General features: G+C 36.2%; 1 protein-coding gene across 1 annotated transcript in view; it reads left to right on the forward strand.

The window, feature by feature from the left end:
• The window catches only part of LOC138638920 (zinc finger protein 665-like), a 165218-nt gene that overhangs the window by 28878 nt on the left and 116512 nt on the right, over window positions 1-19828 (forward strand). The window contains exon 2 of the mRNA XM_069728670.1: window positions 1871-2023. Coding sequence (XP_069584771.1) covers window positions 1871-2023 — 153 coding nt within the window. The remainder of the gene's footprint in view (window positions 1-1870; window positions 2024-19828) is intronic.

Consider the following 19828-nt stretch of genomic DNA (forward strand, 5'->3'; position numbering starts at 1 on the left):
ATAGACTGGTATTAGATGGAGTGCCTGGAGACCACAGACTGGAGGCAGGTGGAGGGGCCGGGAATAATAGACTGGTATTAGATGGAGTGCCTGAAGACCACAGACTGGAGGCAGGTGGAGGGGCCGGGAATAATAGACTGGTATTAGATGGAGTGCCTGGAGACCACAGACTGGAGGCAGTTGGAGGGGCCGGGAATAATAGACTGGTATTAGATGGAGTGCCTGAAGACCACAGACTGGAGGCAGGTGGAGGGGCCGGGAATAATAGACTGGTATTAGATGGAGTGCCTGAAGACCACAGACTGGAGGCAGGTGGAGGGGCCGGGAATAATAGACTGGTATTAGATGGAGTGCCTGAAGACCACAGACTGGAGGCAGGTGGAGGGGCCGGGAATAATAGACTGGTATTAGATGGAGTGCCTGAAGACCACAGACTGGAGGCAGGTGGAGGGGCCGGGAATAATAGACTGGTATTAGATGGAGTGCCTGGAGACCACAGACTGGAGGCAGTTGGAGGGGCCGGGAATAATAGACTGGTATTAGATGGAGTGCCTGAAGACCACAGACTGGAGGCAGGTGGAGGGGCCGGGAATAATAGACTGGTATTAGATGGAGTGCCTGGAGACCACAGACTGGAGGCAGGTGGAGGGGCTGGGAATAATAGACTGGTATTAGATGGAGTGCCTGAAGACCACAGACTGGAGGCAGGTGGAGGGCCTTGGAATCACAAACCGGAGGCAGGCGCAGGAGCTGAAGAATCACAGTCCATGCAGTCCCAAGGGATGTGCCTGCGTTATCCTCTACTATTCCCCAGATAGATGGAATCTTCCAAATTATCCCTGTATAACAAGCTCATGCCTTCATGTTCTACATTTCAGTAATTAAGATATACGGCAGCCTTGTGATAAAGACCCATGACGGGTCAAAGCGCCTTAATTTTGTCGCTATTCTGTTTTCAACTGGTTCATGCTTCTTTGATGTGTGCCAAAAAATAAAGTATCTTGAATATATCGAATTTGAGTGTGCGATGGATATTCCTTTCTGTTACTATAGACACTGGCAGCACCTGGGTGATTTGGGACATGAGGTGACATATTTCCCAGGAATCGGATGAGCTGATATGATGATCATAGCATCTAATGTAAACGATTGGAGGACGGATGTTCTGGCATCTAATCCCATCTGAGCCTCTGGTGCTGGAGAGACTGTGTCACCCCAACGAGCTCCAGAAATGGCTGAAGGACAATGTCTCTGACCAGGTCGCTCAGTCCGTCCACATCATCTCTATAGGTTCAGTGACTTGTGGTGTCTGTACAGACGCGGTATAGAGCCGGCTGTGTGCCGGACATGTTTCCAGCCAGTGCTCGGTATAGTGAGCGGTGAGTGAAGCCGCTCCGTGCACGTACCTGGGACTGAGGGCTGGAAATCTCAGGGGAAGAAATAAGTTCATTTCCTTTCAGTAAAACAACCGAGCAGCAACGTCACCTTATTCACCCACAGATCACTCCTGAAATGGTAGAAATAGCGTTCTCCAAGTGGACAGGTTCTCTAGAGGCAAAGACTGAGGGATGTGATGGAGCCGCACAGATACAGGGAGAGACTTTACTAGTTCTACAGGTACGGATTCTGCTATGTGCCATCATATTAGAGACCCCTAAACTTCTACACGGACCCCCTATATTCATGAAGGCCATAAGGAACCCAGGCTTCAGATGTCTTTATAGGATGGTGGAAAGCACAAGCCCGGTCCTCACAGGTGGAAAGTCTCACCTGATGGACAGGTGTAAAATACCTATTAATAATCTGTAAATGTCACTGTGCAATGAGATCAGATCTGTATGTGACGATGATGCCCTTGTATGATTTACAGCCTCCTGTCATAAAGACACCGAAGAACCAGATCCATTCACACCACCAAGATTTATCCCCGAATGACGAACCAGACATGGACGAAGACGAGAACAACATTTCCAGAAGAATCATAGACTTCACCTTAGAGATCATCTCCCTGCTGAGCGGAGAGGTAAACTCTTCTATATTTCTATTATCTGCTGAGTGGAGAGGTAAACTCTTCTATATTTCTATTATTATCTGCTGAGTGGAGAGGTAAACTCTTCTATATTTCTATTATTATCTGCTGAGCGGAGAGGTAAACTCTTCTATATTTCTATTATTATCTGCTGAGCGGAGAGGTAAAGTCTTCTATATTTCTATTATTATCTGCTGAGTGGAGAGGTAAACTCTTCTATATATCTATTATTATCTGCTGAGTGGAGAGGTAAACTCTTCTATATCTCTATTATTATCTGCTGAGTGGATAGGTAAACTCTTCTATATTTCTATTATCTGCAGAGTGGAGAGGTAAACTCTTCTATATTTCTATTATCTGCTGAGTGGAGAGGTAAACTCTTCTATATTTCTATTATCTGCTGAGTGGAGAGGTAAACTCTTCTATATTTCTATTATTATCTGCTGAGTGGAGAGGTAAACTCTTCTATATATCTATCATTATCTGCTGAGTGGAGAGGTAAACTCTTCTATATTTCTATTATTATCTGCTGAGTGGAGAGGTAAACTCTTCTATATATCTATTATCTGCTGAGTGGAGAGGTAAACTATTCTATATTTCTATTATTATCTGCTGAGCGGAGAGGTAAACTCTTCTATATCTCTATTATCTGCTGAGTGGAGAGGTAAACTCTTCTATATTTCTATTATCTGCTGAGTGGAGAGGTAAACTCTTCTATATTTCTATTATTATCTGCTGAGTGGAGAGGTAAACTCTTCTATATTTCTATTATCTGCTGAGCGGAGAGGTAAACTCTTCTATATTTCTATTATTATCTGCTGAGTGGAGAGGTAAACTCTTCTATATTTCTATTATTATCTGCTGAGTGGAGAGGTAAACTCTTCTATATTTCTATTATTATCTGCTGAGTGGAGAGGTAAACTCTTCTACATTTCTATTATCTGCTGAGTGGAGAGGTAAACTCTTCTATATTTCTATTATCTGCTGAGTGGAGAGGTAAACTCTTCTATATTTCTATTATATGCTGAGCGGAGAGGTAAACTCTTCTATATTTCTATTATTATCTGCTGAGTGGAGAGGTAAACTCTTCTATATTTCTATTATTATCTGCTGAGTGGAGAGGTAAACTCTTCTATATTTCTATTATTATCTGCTGAGCGGAGAGGTAAACTCTTCTATATTTCTATTATTATCTGCTGAGTGGAGAGGTAAACTCTTCTATATTTCTATTATATGCTGAGCGGAGAGGTAAACTCTTCTATATTTCTATTATTATCTGCTGAGCGGAGAGGTAAACTCTTCTATATTTCTATTATTATCTGCTGAGTGGAGAGGTAAACTCTTCTATATTTCTATTATTATCTGCTGAGTGGAGAGGTAAACTCTTCTATATTTCTATTATCTGCTGAGTGGAGAGGTAAACTCTTCTATATTTCTATTATCTGCTGAGCGGAGAGGTAAACTCTTCTATATTTCTATTATTATCTGCTGAGTGGAGAGGTAAACTCTTCTATATTTCTATTATTATCTGCTGAGTGGAGAGGTAAACTCTTCCATATTTCTATTATTATCTGCTGAGTGGAGAGGTAAACTCTTCTATATTTCTATTATTATCTGCTGAGTGGAGAGGTAAACTCTTCTATATATCTATCATTATCTGCTGAGTGGAGAGGTAAACTCTTCTATATTTCTATTATTATCTGCTGAGTGGAGAGGTAAACTCTTCTATATATCTATTATCTGCTGAGTGGAGAGGTAAACTATTCTATATTTCTATTATTATCTTCTGAGCGGAGAGGTAAACTCTTCTATATTTCTATTATTATCTGCTGAGCGGAGAGGTAAACTCTTCTATATTTCTATTATCTGCTGAGTGGAGAGGTAAACTCTTCTATATTTCTATTATCTGCTGAGTGGAGAGGTAAACTCTTCTATATTTCTATTATCTGCTGAGTGGAGAGGTAAACTCTTCTATATATCTATCATTATCTGCTGAGTGGAGAGGTAAACTCTTCTATATTTCTATTATTATCTGCTGAGTGGAGAGGTAAACTCTTCTATATTTCTATTATCTGCTGAGTGGAGAGGTAAACTATTCTATATTTCTATTATTATCTTCTGAGCGGAGAGGTAAACTCTTCTATATTTCTATTATTATCTGCTGAGTGGAGAGGTAAACTCTTCTATATTTCTATTATCTGCTGAGTGGAGAGGTAAACTCTTCTATATTTCTATTATCTGCTGAGTGGAGAGGTAAACTCTTCTATATTTCTATTATTATCTGCTGAGTGGAGAGGTAAACTCTTCTATATTTCTATTTTCTGCTGAGTGGAGAGGTAAACTCTTCTATATTTCTATTATCTGCTGAGTGGAGAGGTAAACTCTTCTATATTTCTATTATCTGCTGAGCGGAGAGGTAAACTCTTCTATATTTCTATTATTATCTGCTGAGTGGAGAGGTAAACTCTTCTATATTTCTATTATTATCTGCTGAGTGGAGAGGTAAACTCTTCTATATATCTATTATCTGCTGAGTGGAGAGGTAAACTATTCTATATTTCTATTATTATCTTCTGAGCGGAGAGGTAAACTCTTCTATATTTCTATTTTCTGCTGAGTGGAGAGGTAAACTCTTCTATATTTCTATTATCTGCTGAGTGGAGAGGTAAACTCTTCTATATTTCTATTATCTGCTGAGCGGAGAGGTAAACTCTTCTATATTTCTATTATTATCTGCTGAGTGGAGAGGTAAACTCTTCTATATTTCTATTATTATCTGCTGAGTGGAGAGGTAAACTCTTCTATATTTCTATTATCTGCTGAGTGGAGAGGTAAACTCTTCTATATTTCTATTATTATCTGCTGAGTGGAGAGGTAAACTCTTCTATATTTCTATTATTATCTGCTGAGTGGAGAGGTAAACTCTTCTATATTTCTATTTTCTGCTGAGTGGAGAGGTAAACTCTTCTATATTTCTATTATCTGCTGAGTGGAGAGGTAAACTCTTCTATATTTCTATTATCTGCTGAGCGGAGAGGTAAACTCTTCTATATTTCTATTATTATCTGCTGAGTGGAGAGGTAAACTCTTCTATATTTCTATTATTATCTGCTGAGTGGAGAGGTAAACTCTTCTATATTTCTATTATTATCTGCTGAGTGGAGAGGTAAACTCTTCTACATTTCTATTATCTGCTGAGTGGAGAGGTAAACTCTTCTATATTTCTATTATCTGCTGAGTGGAGAGGTAAACTCTTCTATATTTCTATTATATGCTGAGCGGAGAGGTAAACTCTTCTATATTTCTATTATCTGCTGAGTGGAGAGGTAAACTCTTCTATATTTCTATTATTATCTGCTGAGCGGAGAGGTAAACTCTTCTATATTTCTATTATTATCTGCTGAGTGGAGAGGTAAACTCTTCTATATTTCTATTATTATCTGCTGAGCGGAGAGGTAAACTCTTCTATATTTCTATTATTATCTGCTGAGTGGAGAGGTAAACTCTTCTATATTTCTATTATTATCTGCTGAGTGGAGAGGTAAACTCTTCTATATTTCTATTATTATCTGCTGAGCGGAGAGGTAAACTCTTCTATATTTCTATTATTATCTGCTGAGCGGAGAGGTAAACTCTTCTATATTTCTATTATTATCTGCTGAGCGGAGAGGTAAACTCTTCTATATTTCTATTATTATCTGCTGAGCGGAGAGGTAAACTCTTCTATATTTCTATTATTATCTGCTGAGTGGAGAGGTAAACTCTTCTATATTTCTATTATTATCTGCTGAGTGGAGAGGTAAACTCTTCTATATTTCTATTATTATCTGCTGAGTGGAGAGGTAAACTCTTCTATATTTCTATTATCTGCTGAGTGGAGAGGTAAACTCTTCTATATTTCTATTATTATCTGCTGAGCGGAGAGGTAAACTCTTCTATATTTCTATTATTATCTGCTGAGTGGAGAGGTAAACTCTTCTATATTTCTATTATATGCTGAGCGGAGAGGTAAACTCTTCTATATTTCTATTATTATCTGCTGAGCGGAGAGGTAAACTCTTCTATATTTCTATTATTATCTGCTGAGTGGAGAGGTAAACTCTTCTATATTTCTATTATTATCTGCTGAGTGGAGAGGTAAACTCTTCTATATTTCTATTATCTGCTGAGTGGAGAGGTAAACTCTTCTATATTTCTATTATCTGCTGAGTGGAGAGGTAAACTCTTCTATATTTCTATTATTATCTGCTGAGTGGAGAGGTAAACTCTTCTATATTTCTATTATTATCTGCTGAGTGGAGAGGTAAACTCTTCTATATTTCTATTATTATCTGCTGAGTGGAGAGGTAAACTCTTCTATATTTCTATTATTATCTGCTGAGTGGAGAGGTAAACTCTTCTATATTTCTATTATTATCTGCTGAGTGGAGAGGTAAACTCTTCTATATTTCTATTATCTGCTGAGTGGAGAGGTAAACTCTTCTATATTTCTATTATCTGCTGAGTGGAGAGGTAAACTCTTCTATATTTCTATTATTATCTGCTGAGTGGAGAGGTAAACTCTTCTATATTTCTATTATCTGCTGAGTGGAGAGGTAAACTCTTCTATATTTCTATTATTATCTGCTGAGCGGAGAGGTAAACTCTTCTATATTTCTATTATTATCTGCTGAGCGGAGAGGTAAACTCTTCTATATTTCTATTATTATCTGCTGAGTGGAGAGGTAAACTCTTCTATATTTCTATTATTATCTGCTGAGTGGAGAGGTAAACTCTTCTATATTTCTATTATCTGCTGAGTGGAGAGGTAAACTCTTCTATATTTCTATTATCTGCTGAGTGGAGAGGTAAACTCTTCTATATTTCTATTATTATCTGCTGAGCGGAGAGGTAAACTCTTCTATATTTCTATTATCTGCTGAGTGGAGAGGTAAACTCTTCTATATTTCTATTATTATCTGCTGAGTGGAGAGGTAAACTCTTCTATATTTCTATTATCTGCTGAGTGGAGAGGTAAACTCTTCTATATTTCTATTATTATCTGCTGAGTGGAGAGGTAAACTCTTCTATATTTCTATTATTATCTGCTGAGTGTAGAGGTAAACTCTTCTATATTTCTATTATTATCTGCTGAGCGGAGAGGTAAACTCTTCTATATTTCTATTATTATCTGCTGAGTGGAGAGGTAAACTCTTCTATATTTCTATTATTATCTGCTGAGTGGAGAGGTAAACTCTTCTATATTTCTATTATCTGCTGAGCGGAGAGGTAAACTCTTCTATATTTCTATTATTATCTGCTGAGCGGAGAGGTAAACTCTTCTATATTTCTATTATCTGCTGAGCGGAGAGGTAAACTCTTCTATATATCTATTATCTGCTGAGCGGAGAGGTAAACTCTTCTATATATCTATTATTATCTGCTGAGTGGAGAGGTAAACTCTTCTATATTTCTATTATTATCTGCTGAGTGGAGAGGTAAACTCTTCTATATTTCTATTATCTGCTGAGTGGAGAGGTAAACTCTTCTATATTTCTATTATCTGCTGAGCGGATAGGTAAACTCTTCTATATTTCTATTATTATCTGCTGAGCGGAGAGGTAAACTCTTCTATATTTCTATTATTATCTGCTGAGCGGAGAGGTAAACTCTTCTATATTTCTATTATCTGCTGAGCGGAGAGGTAAACTCTTCTATATTTCTATTATTATCTGCTGAGTGGAGAGGTAAACTCTTCTATATTTCTATTATTATCTGCTGAGTGGAGAGGTAAACTCTTCTATATTTCTATTATCTGCTGAGCGGAGAGGTAAACTCTTCTATATTTCTATTATTATCTGCTGAGCGGAGAGGTAAACTCTTCTATATTTCTATTATCTGCTGAGCGGAGAGGTAAACTCTTCTATATTTCTATTATTATCTGCTGAGTGGAGAGGTAAACTCTTCTATATTTCTATTATCTGCTGAGTGGAGAGGTAAACTCTTCTATATTTCTATTATCTGCTGAGCGGATAGGTAAACTCTTCTATATTTCTATTATTATCTGCTGAGCGGAGAGGTAAACTCTTCTATATTTCTATTATTATCTGCTGAGCGGAGAGGTAAACTCTTCTATATTTCTATTATCTGCTGAGTGGAGAGGTAAACTCTTCTATATTTCTATTATCTGCTGAGTGGAGAGGTAAACTCTTCTATATTTCTATCATTATCTGCTGAGTGGAGAGGTAAACTCTTCTATATTTCTATTATTATCTGCTGAGCGGAGAGGTAAACTCTTCTATATTTCTATTATCTGCTGAGTGGAGAGGTAAACTCTTCTATATTTCTATCATCTGCTGAGCGGAGAGGTAAACTCTTCTATATTTCTATTATCTGCTGAGCGGAGAGGTAAACTCTTCTATATTTCTATTATTATCTGCTGAGTGGAGAGGTAAACTCTTCTATATTTCTATTATCTGCTGAGTGGAGAGGTAAACTCTTCTATATTTCTATTATTATCTGCTGAGTGGAGAGGTAAACTCTTCTATATTTCTATAATCTGCTGAGTGGAGAGGTAAACTCTTCTATATTTCTATTATTATCTGCTGAGTGGAGAGGTAAACTCTTCTATATTTCTATTATCTGCTGAGTGGAGAGGTAAACTCTTCTATATTTCTATTATATGCTGAGCGGAGAGGTAAACTCTTCTATATTTCTATTATCTGCTGAGTGGAGAAGTAAACTCTTCTATATTTCTATTATTATCTGCTCAGTGGAGAGGTAAACTCTTCTACATTTCTATTATCTGCTGAGTGGAGAGGTAAACTCTTCTATATTTCTATTATCTGCTGAGTGGAGAGGTAAACTCTTCTATATTTCTATTATATGCTGAGCGGAGAGGTAAACTCTTCTATATTTCTATTATATGCTGAGCGGAGAGGTAAACTCTTCTATATTTCTATTATTATCTGCTGAGCGGAGAGGTAAACTCTTCTATATTTCTACTATTTGCTGAGCGGAGAGGTAAACTCTTCTATATTTCTACTATTTGCTGAGCGGAGAGGTAAACTCTTCTATATTTCTATTATTATCTGCTGAGCGGAGAGGTAAACTCTTCTATATTTCTATTATTATCTGCTGAGCGGAGAGGTAAACTCTTCTATATTTCTATCATTATCTGCTGAGTGGAGAGGTAAACTCTTCTATATTTCTATTATCTGCTGAGTGGAGAGGTAAACTCTTCTATATTTCTATTATCTGCTGAGTGGAGAGGTAAACTCTTCTATATTTCTATCATTATCTGCTGAGTGGAGAGGTAAACTCTTCTATATTTCTATTATTATCTGCTGAGTGGAGAGGTAAAGTCTTCTATATTTCTATTATTATCTGCTGAGCGGAGAGGTAAACTCTTCTATATTTCTATTATTATCTGCTGAGTGGAGAGGTAAACTCTTCTATATTTCTATTATCTGCTGAGTGGAGAGGTAAACTCTTCTATATTTCTATTATCTGCTGAGTGGAGAGGTAAACTCTTCTATATTTCTATTATCTGCTGAGCGGAGAGGTAAACTCTTCTATATTTCTATTATTATCTGCTGAGCGGAGAGGTAAACTCTTCTATATTTCTATTATTATCTGCTGAGTGGAGAGGTAAACTCTTCTATATTTCTATTATTATCTGCTGAGTGGAGAGGTAAACTCTTCTATATTTCTATTATTATCTGCTGAGTGTAGAGGTAAACTCTTCTATATTTCTATTATTATCTGCTGAGTGTAGAGGTAAACTCTTCTATATTTCTATTATTATCTGCTGAGTGGAGAGGTAAACTCTTCTATATTTCTATTATTATCTGCTGAGTGGAGAGGTAAACTCTTCTATATATCTATTATTATCTGCTGAGTGGAGAGGTAAACTCTTCTATATTTCTATTATTATCTGCTGAGTGGAGAGGTAAACTCTTCTATATTTCTATTATCTGCTGAGTGGAGAGGTAAACTCTTCTATATTTCTATTATTATCTGCTGAGTGGAGAGGTAAACTCTTCTATATTTCTATTATCTGCTGAGTGGAGAGGTAAACTCTTCTATATTTCTATCATTATCTGCTGAGCGGAGAGGTAAACTCTTCTATATTTCTATTATTATCTGCTGAGCGGAGAGGTAAACTCTTCTATATTTCTATTATCTGCTGAGTGGAGAGGTAAACTCTTCTATATTTCTATCATCTGCTGAGCGGAGAGGTAAACTCTTCTATATTTCTATTATTATCTGCTGAGTGGAGAGGTAAACTCTTCTATATTTCTATTATTATCTGCTGAGCGGAGAGGTAAACTCTTCTATATTTCTATTATCTGCTGAGCGGAGAGGTAAACTCTTCTATATTTCTATTATCTGCTGAGCGGAGAGGTAAACTCTTCTATATTTCTATTATTATCTGCTGAGCGGAGAGGTAAACTCTTCTATATTTCTATTATCTGCTGAGCGGAGAGGTAAACTCTTCTATATTTCTATTATTATCTGCTGAGTGGAGAGGTAAACTCTTCTATATTTCTATTATTATCTGCTGAGCGGAGAGGTAAACTCTTCTATATTTCTATTATCTGCTGAGCGGAGAGGTAAACTCTTCTATATTTCTATTATTATCTGCTGAGCGGAGAGGTAAACTCTTCTATATTTCTATTATTATCTGCTGAGCGGAGAGGTAAACTCTTCTATATTTCTATTATCTGCTGAGCGGAGAGGTAAACTCTTCTATATTTCTATTATTATCTGCTGAGCGGAGAGGTAAACTCTTCTATATTTCTATTATTATCTGCTGAGCGGAGAGGTAAACTCTTCTATATTTCTATTATCTGCTGAGCGGAGAGGTAAACTCTTCTATATTTCTATTATTATCTGCTGAGTGGAGAGGTAAACTCTTCTATATTTCTATTATTATCCGCTGAGCGGAGAGGTAAACTCTTCTATATTTCTATCATCTGCTGAGTGGAGAGGTAAACTCTTCTATATTTCTATTATCTGCTGAGTGGAGAGGTAAACTCTTCTATATTTCTATTATTATCTGCTGAGCGGAGAGGTAAACTCTTCTATATTTCTATTATTATCTGCTGAGCGGAGAGGTAAACTCTTCTATATTTCTATTATCTGCTGAGCGGAGAGGTAAACTCTTCTATATTTCTATTATTATCTGCTGAGTGGAGAGGTAAACTCTTCTATATTTCTATTATTATCCGCTGAGCGGAGAGGTAAACTCTTCTATATTTCTATTATTATCTGCTGAGCGGAGAGGTAAACTCTTCTATATTTCTATTATTATCTGCTGAGCGGAGAGGTAAACTCTTCTATATTTCTATTCTTATCTGCTGAGCGGAGAGGTAAACTCTTCTATATTTCTATTATCTGCTGAGCGGAGAGGTAAACTCTTCTATATTTCTATTATTATCTGCTGAGTGGAGAGGTAAACTCTTCTATATTTCTATTATTATCTGCTGAGTGGAGAGGTAAACTCTTCTATATTTCTATTATCTGCTGAGCGGAGAGGTAAACTCTTCTATATTTCTATTATTATCTGCTGAGCGGAGAGGTAAACTCTTCTATATTTCTATTATTATCTGCTGAGCGGAGAGGTAAACTCTTCTATATTTCTATTATTATCTGCTGAGTGGAGAGGTAAACTCTTCTATATTTCTATTATTATCTGCTGAGTGGAGAGGTAAACTCTTCTATATTTCCATTATTATCTGCTGAGTGGAGAGGTAAACTCTTCTATATTTCTATTATCTGCTGAGCGGAGGGGTAAACTCTTCTATATTTCTATTATTATCTGCTGAGCGGAGAGGTAAACTCTTCTATATTTCTATTATTATCTGGTGAGCGGAGAGGTAAACTCTTCTATATTTCTATTATTATCTGCTGAGCGGAGAGGTAAACTCTTCTATATTTCTATTATTATCTGCTGAGCGGAGAGGTAAACTCTTCTATATTTCTATTATCTGCTGAGTGGAGAGGTAAACTCTTCTATATTTCTATCATCTGCTGAGTGGAGAGGTAAACTCTTCTATATTTCTATTATCTGCTGAGTGGAGAGGTAAACTCTTCTATATTTCTATTATTATCTGCTGAGTGGAGAGGTAAACTCTTCTATATTTCTATTATTATCTGCTGAGTGGAGAGGTAAACTCTTCTATATTTCTATTATTATCTGCTGAGTGGAGAGGTAAACTCTTCTATATTTCTATTATTATCTGCTGAGCGGAGAGGTAAACTCTTCTATATTTCTATTATCTGCTGAGTGGAGAGGTAAACTCTTCTATATTTCTATTATTATCTGCTGAGCGGAGAGGTAAACTCTTCTATATTTCTATTATCTGCTGAGCGGAGAGGTAAACTCTTCTATATTTCTATTATTATCTGCTGAGCGGAGAGGTAAACTCTTCTATATTTCTATTATTATCTGCTGAGCGGAGAGGTAAACGCTTCTATATTTCTATTATCTGCTGAGCGGAGAGGTAAACTCTTCTATATTTCTATTATTATCTGCTGAGTGGAGAGGTAAACTCTTCTATATTTCTATTATTATCCGCTGAGCGGAGAGGTAAACTCTTCTATATTTCTATTATCTGCTGAGTGGAGAGGTAAACTCTTCTATATTTCTATTATCTGCTGAGTGGAGAGGTAAACTCTTCTATATTTCTATTATTATCTGCTGAGTGGAGAGGTAAACTCTTCTATATTTCTATTATTATCCGCTGAGCGGAGAGGTAAACTCTTCTATATTTCTATCATCTGCTGAGTGGAGAGGTAAACTCTTCTATATTTCTATTATTATCTGCTGAGCGGAGAGGTAAACTCTTCTATATTTCTATTATTATCTGCTGAGCGGAGAGGTAAACTCTTCTATATTTCTATCATTATCTGCTGAGCGGAGAGGTAAACTCTTCTATATTTCTATTATTATCTGCTGAGCGGAGAGGTAAACTCTTCTATATTTCTATTATTATCTGCTGAGTGGAGAGGTAAACTCTTCTATATTTCTATTATTATCTGCTGAGCGGAGAGGTAAACTCTTCTATATTTCTATTATTATCTGCTGAGCGGAGAGGTAAACTCTTCTATATTTCTATTATTATCTGCTGAGCGGAGAGGTAAACTCTTCTATATTTCTATTATTATCTGCTGAGCGGAGAGGTAAACTCTTCTATATTTCTATTATCTGCTGAGCGGAGAGGTAAACTCTTCTATATCTCTATTATCTGCTGAGCGGAGAGGTAAACTCTTCTATATTTCTATTATCTGCTGAGTGCAGAGGTAAACTCTTCTATATTTCTATCATCTGCTGAGTGGAGAGGTAAACTCTTCTATATTTTTATTATCTGCTGAGTGGAGAAGTAAACTCTTCTATATTTCTATTATTATCTGCTGAGCGGAGAGGTAAACTCTTCTATATTTCTATTATTATCTACTGAGTGGAGAGGTAAACTCTTCTATATTTCTATTATTATCTGCTGAGTGGAGAGGTAAACTCTTCTATATTTCTATTATCTGCTGAGTGGAGAGGTAAACTCTTCTATATTTGTATTATCTGCTGAGCGGAGAGGTAAACTCTTCTATATTTCTATTATTATCTGCTGAGTGGAGAGGTAAACTCTTCTATATTTCTATTATCTGCTGAGTGGAGAGGTAAACTCTTCTATATTTCTATTATTATCTGCTGAGTGGAGAGGTAAACTCTTCTATATTTCTATTATCTGCTGAGTGGAGAGGTAAACTCTTCTATATTTCTATTATCTGGTGAGCGGAGAGGTAAACTCTTCTATATTTCTATTATTATCTGCTGAGCGGAGAGGTAAACTCTTCTATATTTCTATTATTATCTGCTGAGTGGAGAGGTAAACTCTTCTATATTTCTATTATCTGCTGAGCGGAGAGGTAAACTCTTCTATATTTCTATTATTATCTGCTGAGCGGAGAGGTAAACTCTTCTATATTTCTATTATTATCTGCTGAGTGGAGAGGTAAACTCTTCTATATTTCTATTATTATCTGCTGAGCGGAGAGGTAAACTCTTCTATATTTCTATTATTATCTGCTGAGTGGAGAGGTAAACTCTTCTATATTTCTATTATCTGCTGAGTGGAGAGGTAAACTCTTCTATATTTCTATTATCTGGTGAGCGGAGAGGTAAACTCTTCTATATTTCTATTATTATCTGCTGAGCGGAGAGGTAAACTCTTCTATATTTCTATTATTATCTGCTGAGTGGAGAGGTAAACTCTTCTATATTTCTATTATCTGCTGAGTGGAGAGGTAAACTCTTCTATATTTCTATTATTATCTGCTGAGCGGAGAGGTAAACTCCTCTATATTTCTATTATTATCTGCTGAGTGGAGAGGTAAACTCTTCTATATTTCTATTATCTGCTGAGTGGAGAGGTAAACTCTTCTATATTTCTATTATTATCTGCTGAGCGGAGAGGTAAACTCTTCTATATTTCTATTATTATCTGCTGAGTGGAGAGGTAAACTCTTCTATATTTCTATTATCTGGTGAGCGGAGAGGTAAACTCTTCTATATTTCTATTATTATCTGCTGAGCGGAGAGGTAAACTCCTCTATATTTCTATTATTATCTGCTGAGTGGAGAGGTAAACTCTTCTATATTTCTATTATCTGCTGAGTGGAGAGGTAAACTCTTCTATATTTCTATTATCTGCTGAGTGGAGAGGTAAACTCTTCTATATTTCTATTATTATCTGCTGAGCGGAGAGGTAAACTCTTCTATATTACTATTATTATCTGCTGAGCGGAGAGGTAAACTCTTCTATATTTCTATTATCTGCTGAGTGGAGAGGTAAACTCTTCTATATTTCTATTATATGCTGAGTGGAGAGGTAAACTCTTATATATTTCTATTATTATCTGCTGAGTGGAGAGGTAAACTCTTCTATATTTCTATTATCTGCTGAGTGGAGAGGTAAACTCTTCTATATTTCTATTATATGCTGAGTGGAGAGGTAAACTCTTATATATTTCTATTATTATCTGCTGAGTGGAGAGGTAAACTCTTCTATATTTCTATTATCTGCTGAGTGGAGAGGTAAACTCTTCTATATTTCTATTATTATCTGCTGAGCGGAGAGGTAAACTCTTCTATATTTCTATTATTATCTGCTGAGCGGAGAGGTAAACTCTTCTATATTTCTATTATCTGCTGAGTGGAGAGGTAAACTCTTCTATATTTCTATTATTATCTGCTGAGTGGAGAGGTAAACTCTTCTATATTTCTATTATCTGCTGAGTGGAGAGGTAAACTCTTCTATATTTCTATTATCTGCTGAGCGGAGAGGTAAACTCTTCTATATCTCTATTATCTGCTGAGCGGAGAGGTAAACTCTTCTATATTTCTATTATCTGCTGAGTGCAGAGGTAAACTCTTCTATATTTCTATTATTATCTGCTGAGCGGAGAGGTAAACTCTTCTATATTTCTATTATTATCTACTGAGTGGAGAGGTAAACTCTTCTATATTTCTATTATTATCTGCTGAGTGGAGAGGTAAACTCTTCTATATTTCTATTATCTGCTGAGTGGAGAGGTAAACTCTTCTATATTTGTATTATCTGCTGAGCGGAGAGGTAAACTCTTCTATATTTCTATTATTATCTGCTGAGTGGAGAGGTAAACTCTTCTATATTTCTATTATTATCTGCTGAGTGGAGAGGTAAACTCTTCTATATTTCTATTATCTGCTGAGTGGAGAGGTAAACTCTTCTATATTTCTATTATTATCTGCTGAGTGGAGAGGTAAACTCTTCTATATTTCTATTATCTGCTGAGTGGAGAGGTAAACTCTTCTATATTTCTATTATCTGGTGAGCGGAGAGGTAAACTCTTCTATATTTCTATTATTATCTGCTGAGCGGAGAGGTAAACTCTTCTATATTTCTATTATTATCTGCTGAGTGGAGAGGTAAACTCTTCTATATTTCTATTATCTGCTGAGCGGAGAGGTAAACTCTTCTATATTTCTATTATTATCTGCTGAGTGGAGAGGTAAACTCTTCTATATTTCTATTATTATCTGCTGAGTGGAGAGGTAAACTCTTCTATATTTCTATTATCTGCTGAGTGGAGAGGTAAACTCTTCTATATTTCTATTATATGCTGAGCGGAGAGGTAAACTCCTCTATATTTCTATTATTATCTGCTGAGTGGAGGGGTAAACTCTTCTATATTTCTATTATCTGCTGAGTGGAGAGGTAAACTCTTCTATATTTCTATTATCTGCTGAGTGGAGAGGTAAACTCTTCTATATTTCTATTATTATCTGCTGAGCGGAGAGGTAAACTCTTCTATATTTCTATTATCTGCTGAGTGGAGAGGTAAACTCTTCTATATTTCTATTATCTGCTGAGTGGAGAGGTAAACTCTTCTATATTTCTATTATCTGCTGAGCGGAGAGGTTAACTCTTCTATATTTCTATTATTATCTGCTGAGTGGAGAGGTAAACTCTTCTATATTTCTATTATATGCTGAGCGGAGAGGTAAACTCTTCTATATTTCTATTATCTGCTGAGTGGAGAGGTAAACTCTTCTATATTTCTATTATCTGCTGAGCGGAGAGGTAAACTCTTCTATATTTCTATTATTATCTGCTGAGTGGAGAGGTAAACTCTTCTATATTTCTATTATCTGCTGAGCGGAGAGGTAAACTCTTCTATATTTCTATTATCTGCTGAGCGGAGAGGTAAACTCTTCTATATATCTATTATTATCTGCTGAGCGGAGAGGTAAACTCTTCTATATTTCTATTATCTGCTGAGCGGAGAGGTAAACTCTTCTATATTTCTATTATCTGCTGAGCGGAGAGGTAAACTCTTCTATATTTCTATTATCTGCTGAGTGGAGAGGTAAACTCTTCTATATTTCTATTATCTGCTGAGCGGAGAGGTAAACTCTTCTATATACCGTATCTATTATTATCTGCTGAGCGGAGAGGTAAACTCTTCTATATTTCTATTATCTGCTGAGCGGAGAGGTAAACTCTTCTATATACCGTATCTATTATTATCTGCTGAGCGGAGAGGTAAACTCTTCTATATTTCTATTATCTGCTGAGCGGAGAGGTAAACTCTTCTATATTTCTATTATTATCTGCTGAGCGGAGAGGTAAACTCTTCTATATTTCTATTATCTGCTGAGCGGAGAGGTAAACTCTTCTATATTTCTATTATCTGCTGAGCGGAGAGGTAAACTCTTCTATATACCGTATCTATTATTATCTGCTGAGCGGAGAGGTAAACTCTTCTATATTTCTATTATCTGCTGAGTGGAGAGGTAAACTCTTCTATATTTCTAGTATTATCTGCTGAGCGGAGAGGTAAACTCTTCTATATTTCTATTATCTGCTGAGTGGAGAGGTAAACTCTTCTATATTTCTATTATCTGCTGAGTGGAGAGGTAAACTCTTCTATATTTCTATTATTATCTGCTGAGCGGAGAGGTAAACTCTTCTATATTTCTATTATCTGCTGAGTGGAGAGGTAAACTCTTCTATATTTCTATTATCTGCTGAGTGGAGAGGTAAACTCTTCTATATTTCTATTATATGCTGAGCGGAGAGGTAAACTCTTCTATATTTCTATTATATGCTGAGCGGAGAGGTAAACTCTTCTATATTTCTATTATCTGCTGAGTGGAGAGGTAAACTCTTAATAATAATTTTTTATTATTATCTGCTGAGTGGAGAGGTAAACTCTTCTATATTTCTATTATCTGCTGAGTGGAGAGGTAAACTCTTCTATATTTCTATTATCTGCTGAGTGGAGAGGTAAACTCTTCTATATTTCTATTATTATCTGCTGAGCGGAGAGGTAAACTCTTCTATATTTCTATTATCTGCTGAGTGCAGAGGTAAACTCTTCTATATTTCTATTATCTGCTGAGTGGAGAAGTAAACTCTTCTATATTTCTATTATTATCTGCTGAGTGGAGAGGTAAACTCTTCTATATTTCTATTATATGCTGAGTGGAGAGGTAAACTCTTCTATATTTCTATTATTATCTGCTGAGTGGAGAGGTAAACTCTTCTATATTTCTATTATTATCTGCTGAGTGGAGAGGTAAACTCTTCTATATTTCTATTATCTGCTGAGTGGAGAGGTAAACTCTTCTATATTTCTATTATTATATGCTGAGTGGAGAGGTAAACTCTTCTATATTTCTATTATATGCTGAGCGGAGAGGTAAACTCTTCTATATTTCTATTATCTGCTGAGCGGAGAGGTAAACTCTTCTATATTTCTATTATTATCTGCTGAGTGGAGAGGTAAACTCTTCTATATTTCTATTATCTGCTGAGTGGAGAGGTAAACTCTTCTATATTTCTATTATTATCTGCTGAGTGGAGAGGTAAACTCTTCTATATTTCTATTATCTGCTGAGTGGAGAGGTAAACTCTTCTATATTTCTATTATTATATGCTGAGTGGAGAGGTAAACTCTTCTATATTTCTATTATATGCTGAGCGGAGAGGTAAACTCTTCTATATTTCTATTATTATCTGCTGAGTGGAGAGGTAAACTCTTCTATATTTCTATTATATGCTGAGCGGAGAGGTAAACTCTTCTATATTTCTATTATTATCTGCTGAGCGGAGAGGTAAACTCTTCTATATTTCTATTATCTGCTGAGCGGAGAGGTAAACTCTTCTATATTTCTATTATTATCTGCTGAGCGGAGAGGTAAACTCTTCTATATTTCTATTATCTGCTGAGCGGAGAGGTAAACTCTTCTATATTTCTATTATCTGCTGAGCGGAGAGGTAAACTCTTCTATATATCTATTATTATCTGCTGAGTGGAGAGGTAAACTCTTCTATATTTCTATTATCTGCTCAGCGGAGAGGTAAACTCTTCTATATTTCTATTATCTGCTGAGCGGAGAGGTAAACTCTTCTATATTTCTATTATTATCTGCTGAGTGGAGAGGTAAACTCTTCTATATATCTATTATCTGCTGAGTGGAGAGGTAAACTCTTCTATATTTCTATTATTATCTGCTGAGCGGAGAGGTAAACTCTTCTATATTTCTATTATCTGCTGAGTGGAGAGGTAAACTCTTCTATATTTCTATTATTATCTGCTGAGTGGAGAGGTAAACTCTTCTATATTTCTATTATCTGCTGAGCGGAGAGGTAAACTCTTCTATATACCGTATCTATTATTATCTGCTGAGCGGAGAGGTAAACTCTTCTATATTTCTATTATCTGCTGAGCGGAGAGGTAAACTCTTCTATATACCGTGTCTATTATTATCTGCTGAGCGGAGAGGTAAACTCTTCTATATTTCTATTATCTGCTGAGCGGAGAGGTAAACTCTTCTATATACCGTATCTATTATTATCTGCTGAGCGGAGAGGTAAACTCTTCTATATTTCTATTATCTGCTGAGCGGAGAGGTAAACTCTTCTATATTTCTATTATTATCTGCTGAGCGGAGAGGTAAACTCTTCTATATTTCTATTATTATCTGCTGAGCGGAGAGGTAAACTCTTCTATATACCGTATCTATTATTATCTGCTGAGCGGAGAGGTAAACTCTTCTATATTTCTATTATCTGCTGAGCGGAGAGGTAAACTCTTCTATATACCGTATCTATTATTATCTGCTGAGCGGAGAGGTAAACTCTTCTATATTTCTATTATCTGCTGAGTGGAGAGGTAAACTCTTCTATATTTCTATTATCTGCTGAGCGGAGAGGTAAACTCTTCTATATACCGTATCTATTATTATCTGCTGAGCGGAGAGGTAAACTCTTC

This window comes from Ranitomeya imitator, chromosome 5 (genome assembly GCF_032444005.1).
Source record: "Ranitomeya imitator isolate aRanImi1 chromosome 5, aRanImi1.pri, whole genome shotgun sequence".
Taxonomy (NCBI): domain Eukaryota; kingdom Metazoa; phylum Chordata; class Amphibia; order Anura; family Dendrobatidae; genus Ranitomeya; species Ranitomeya imitator.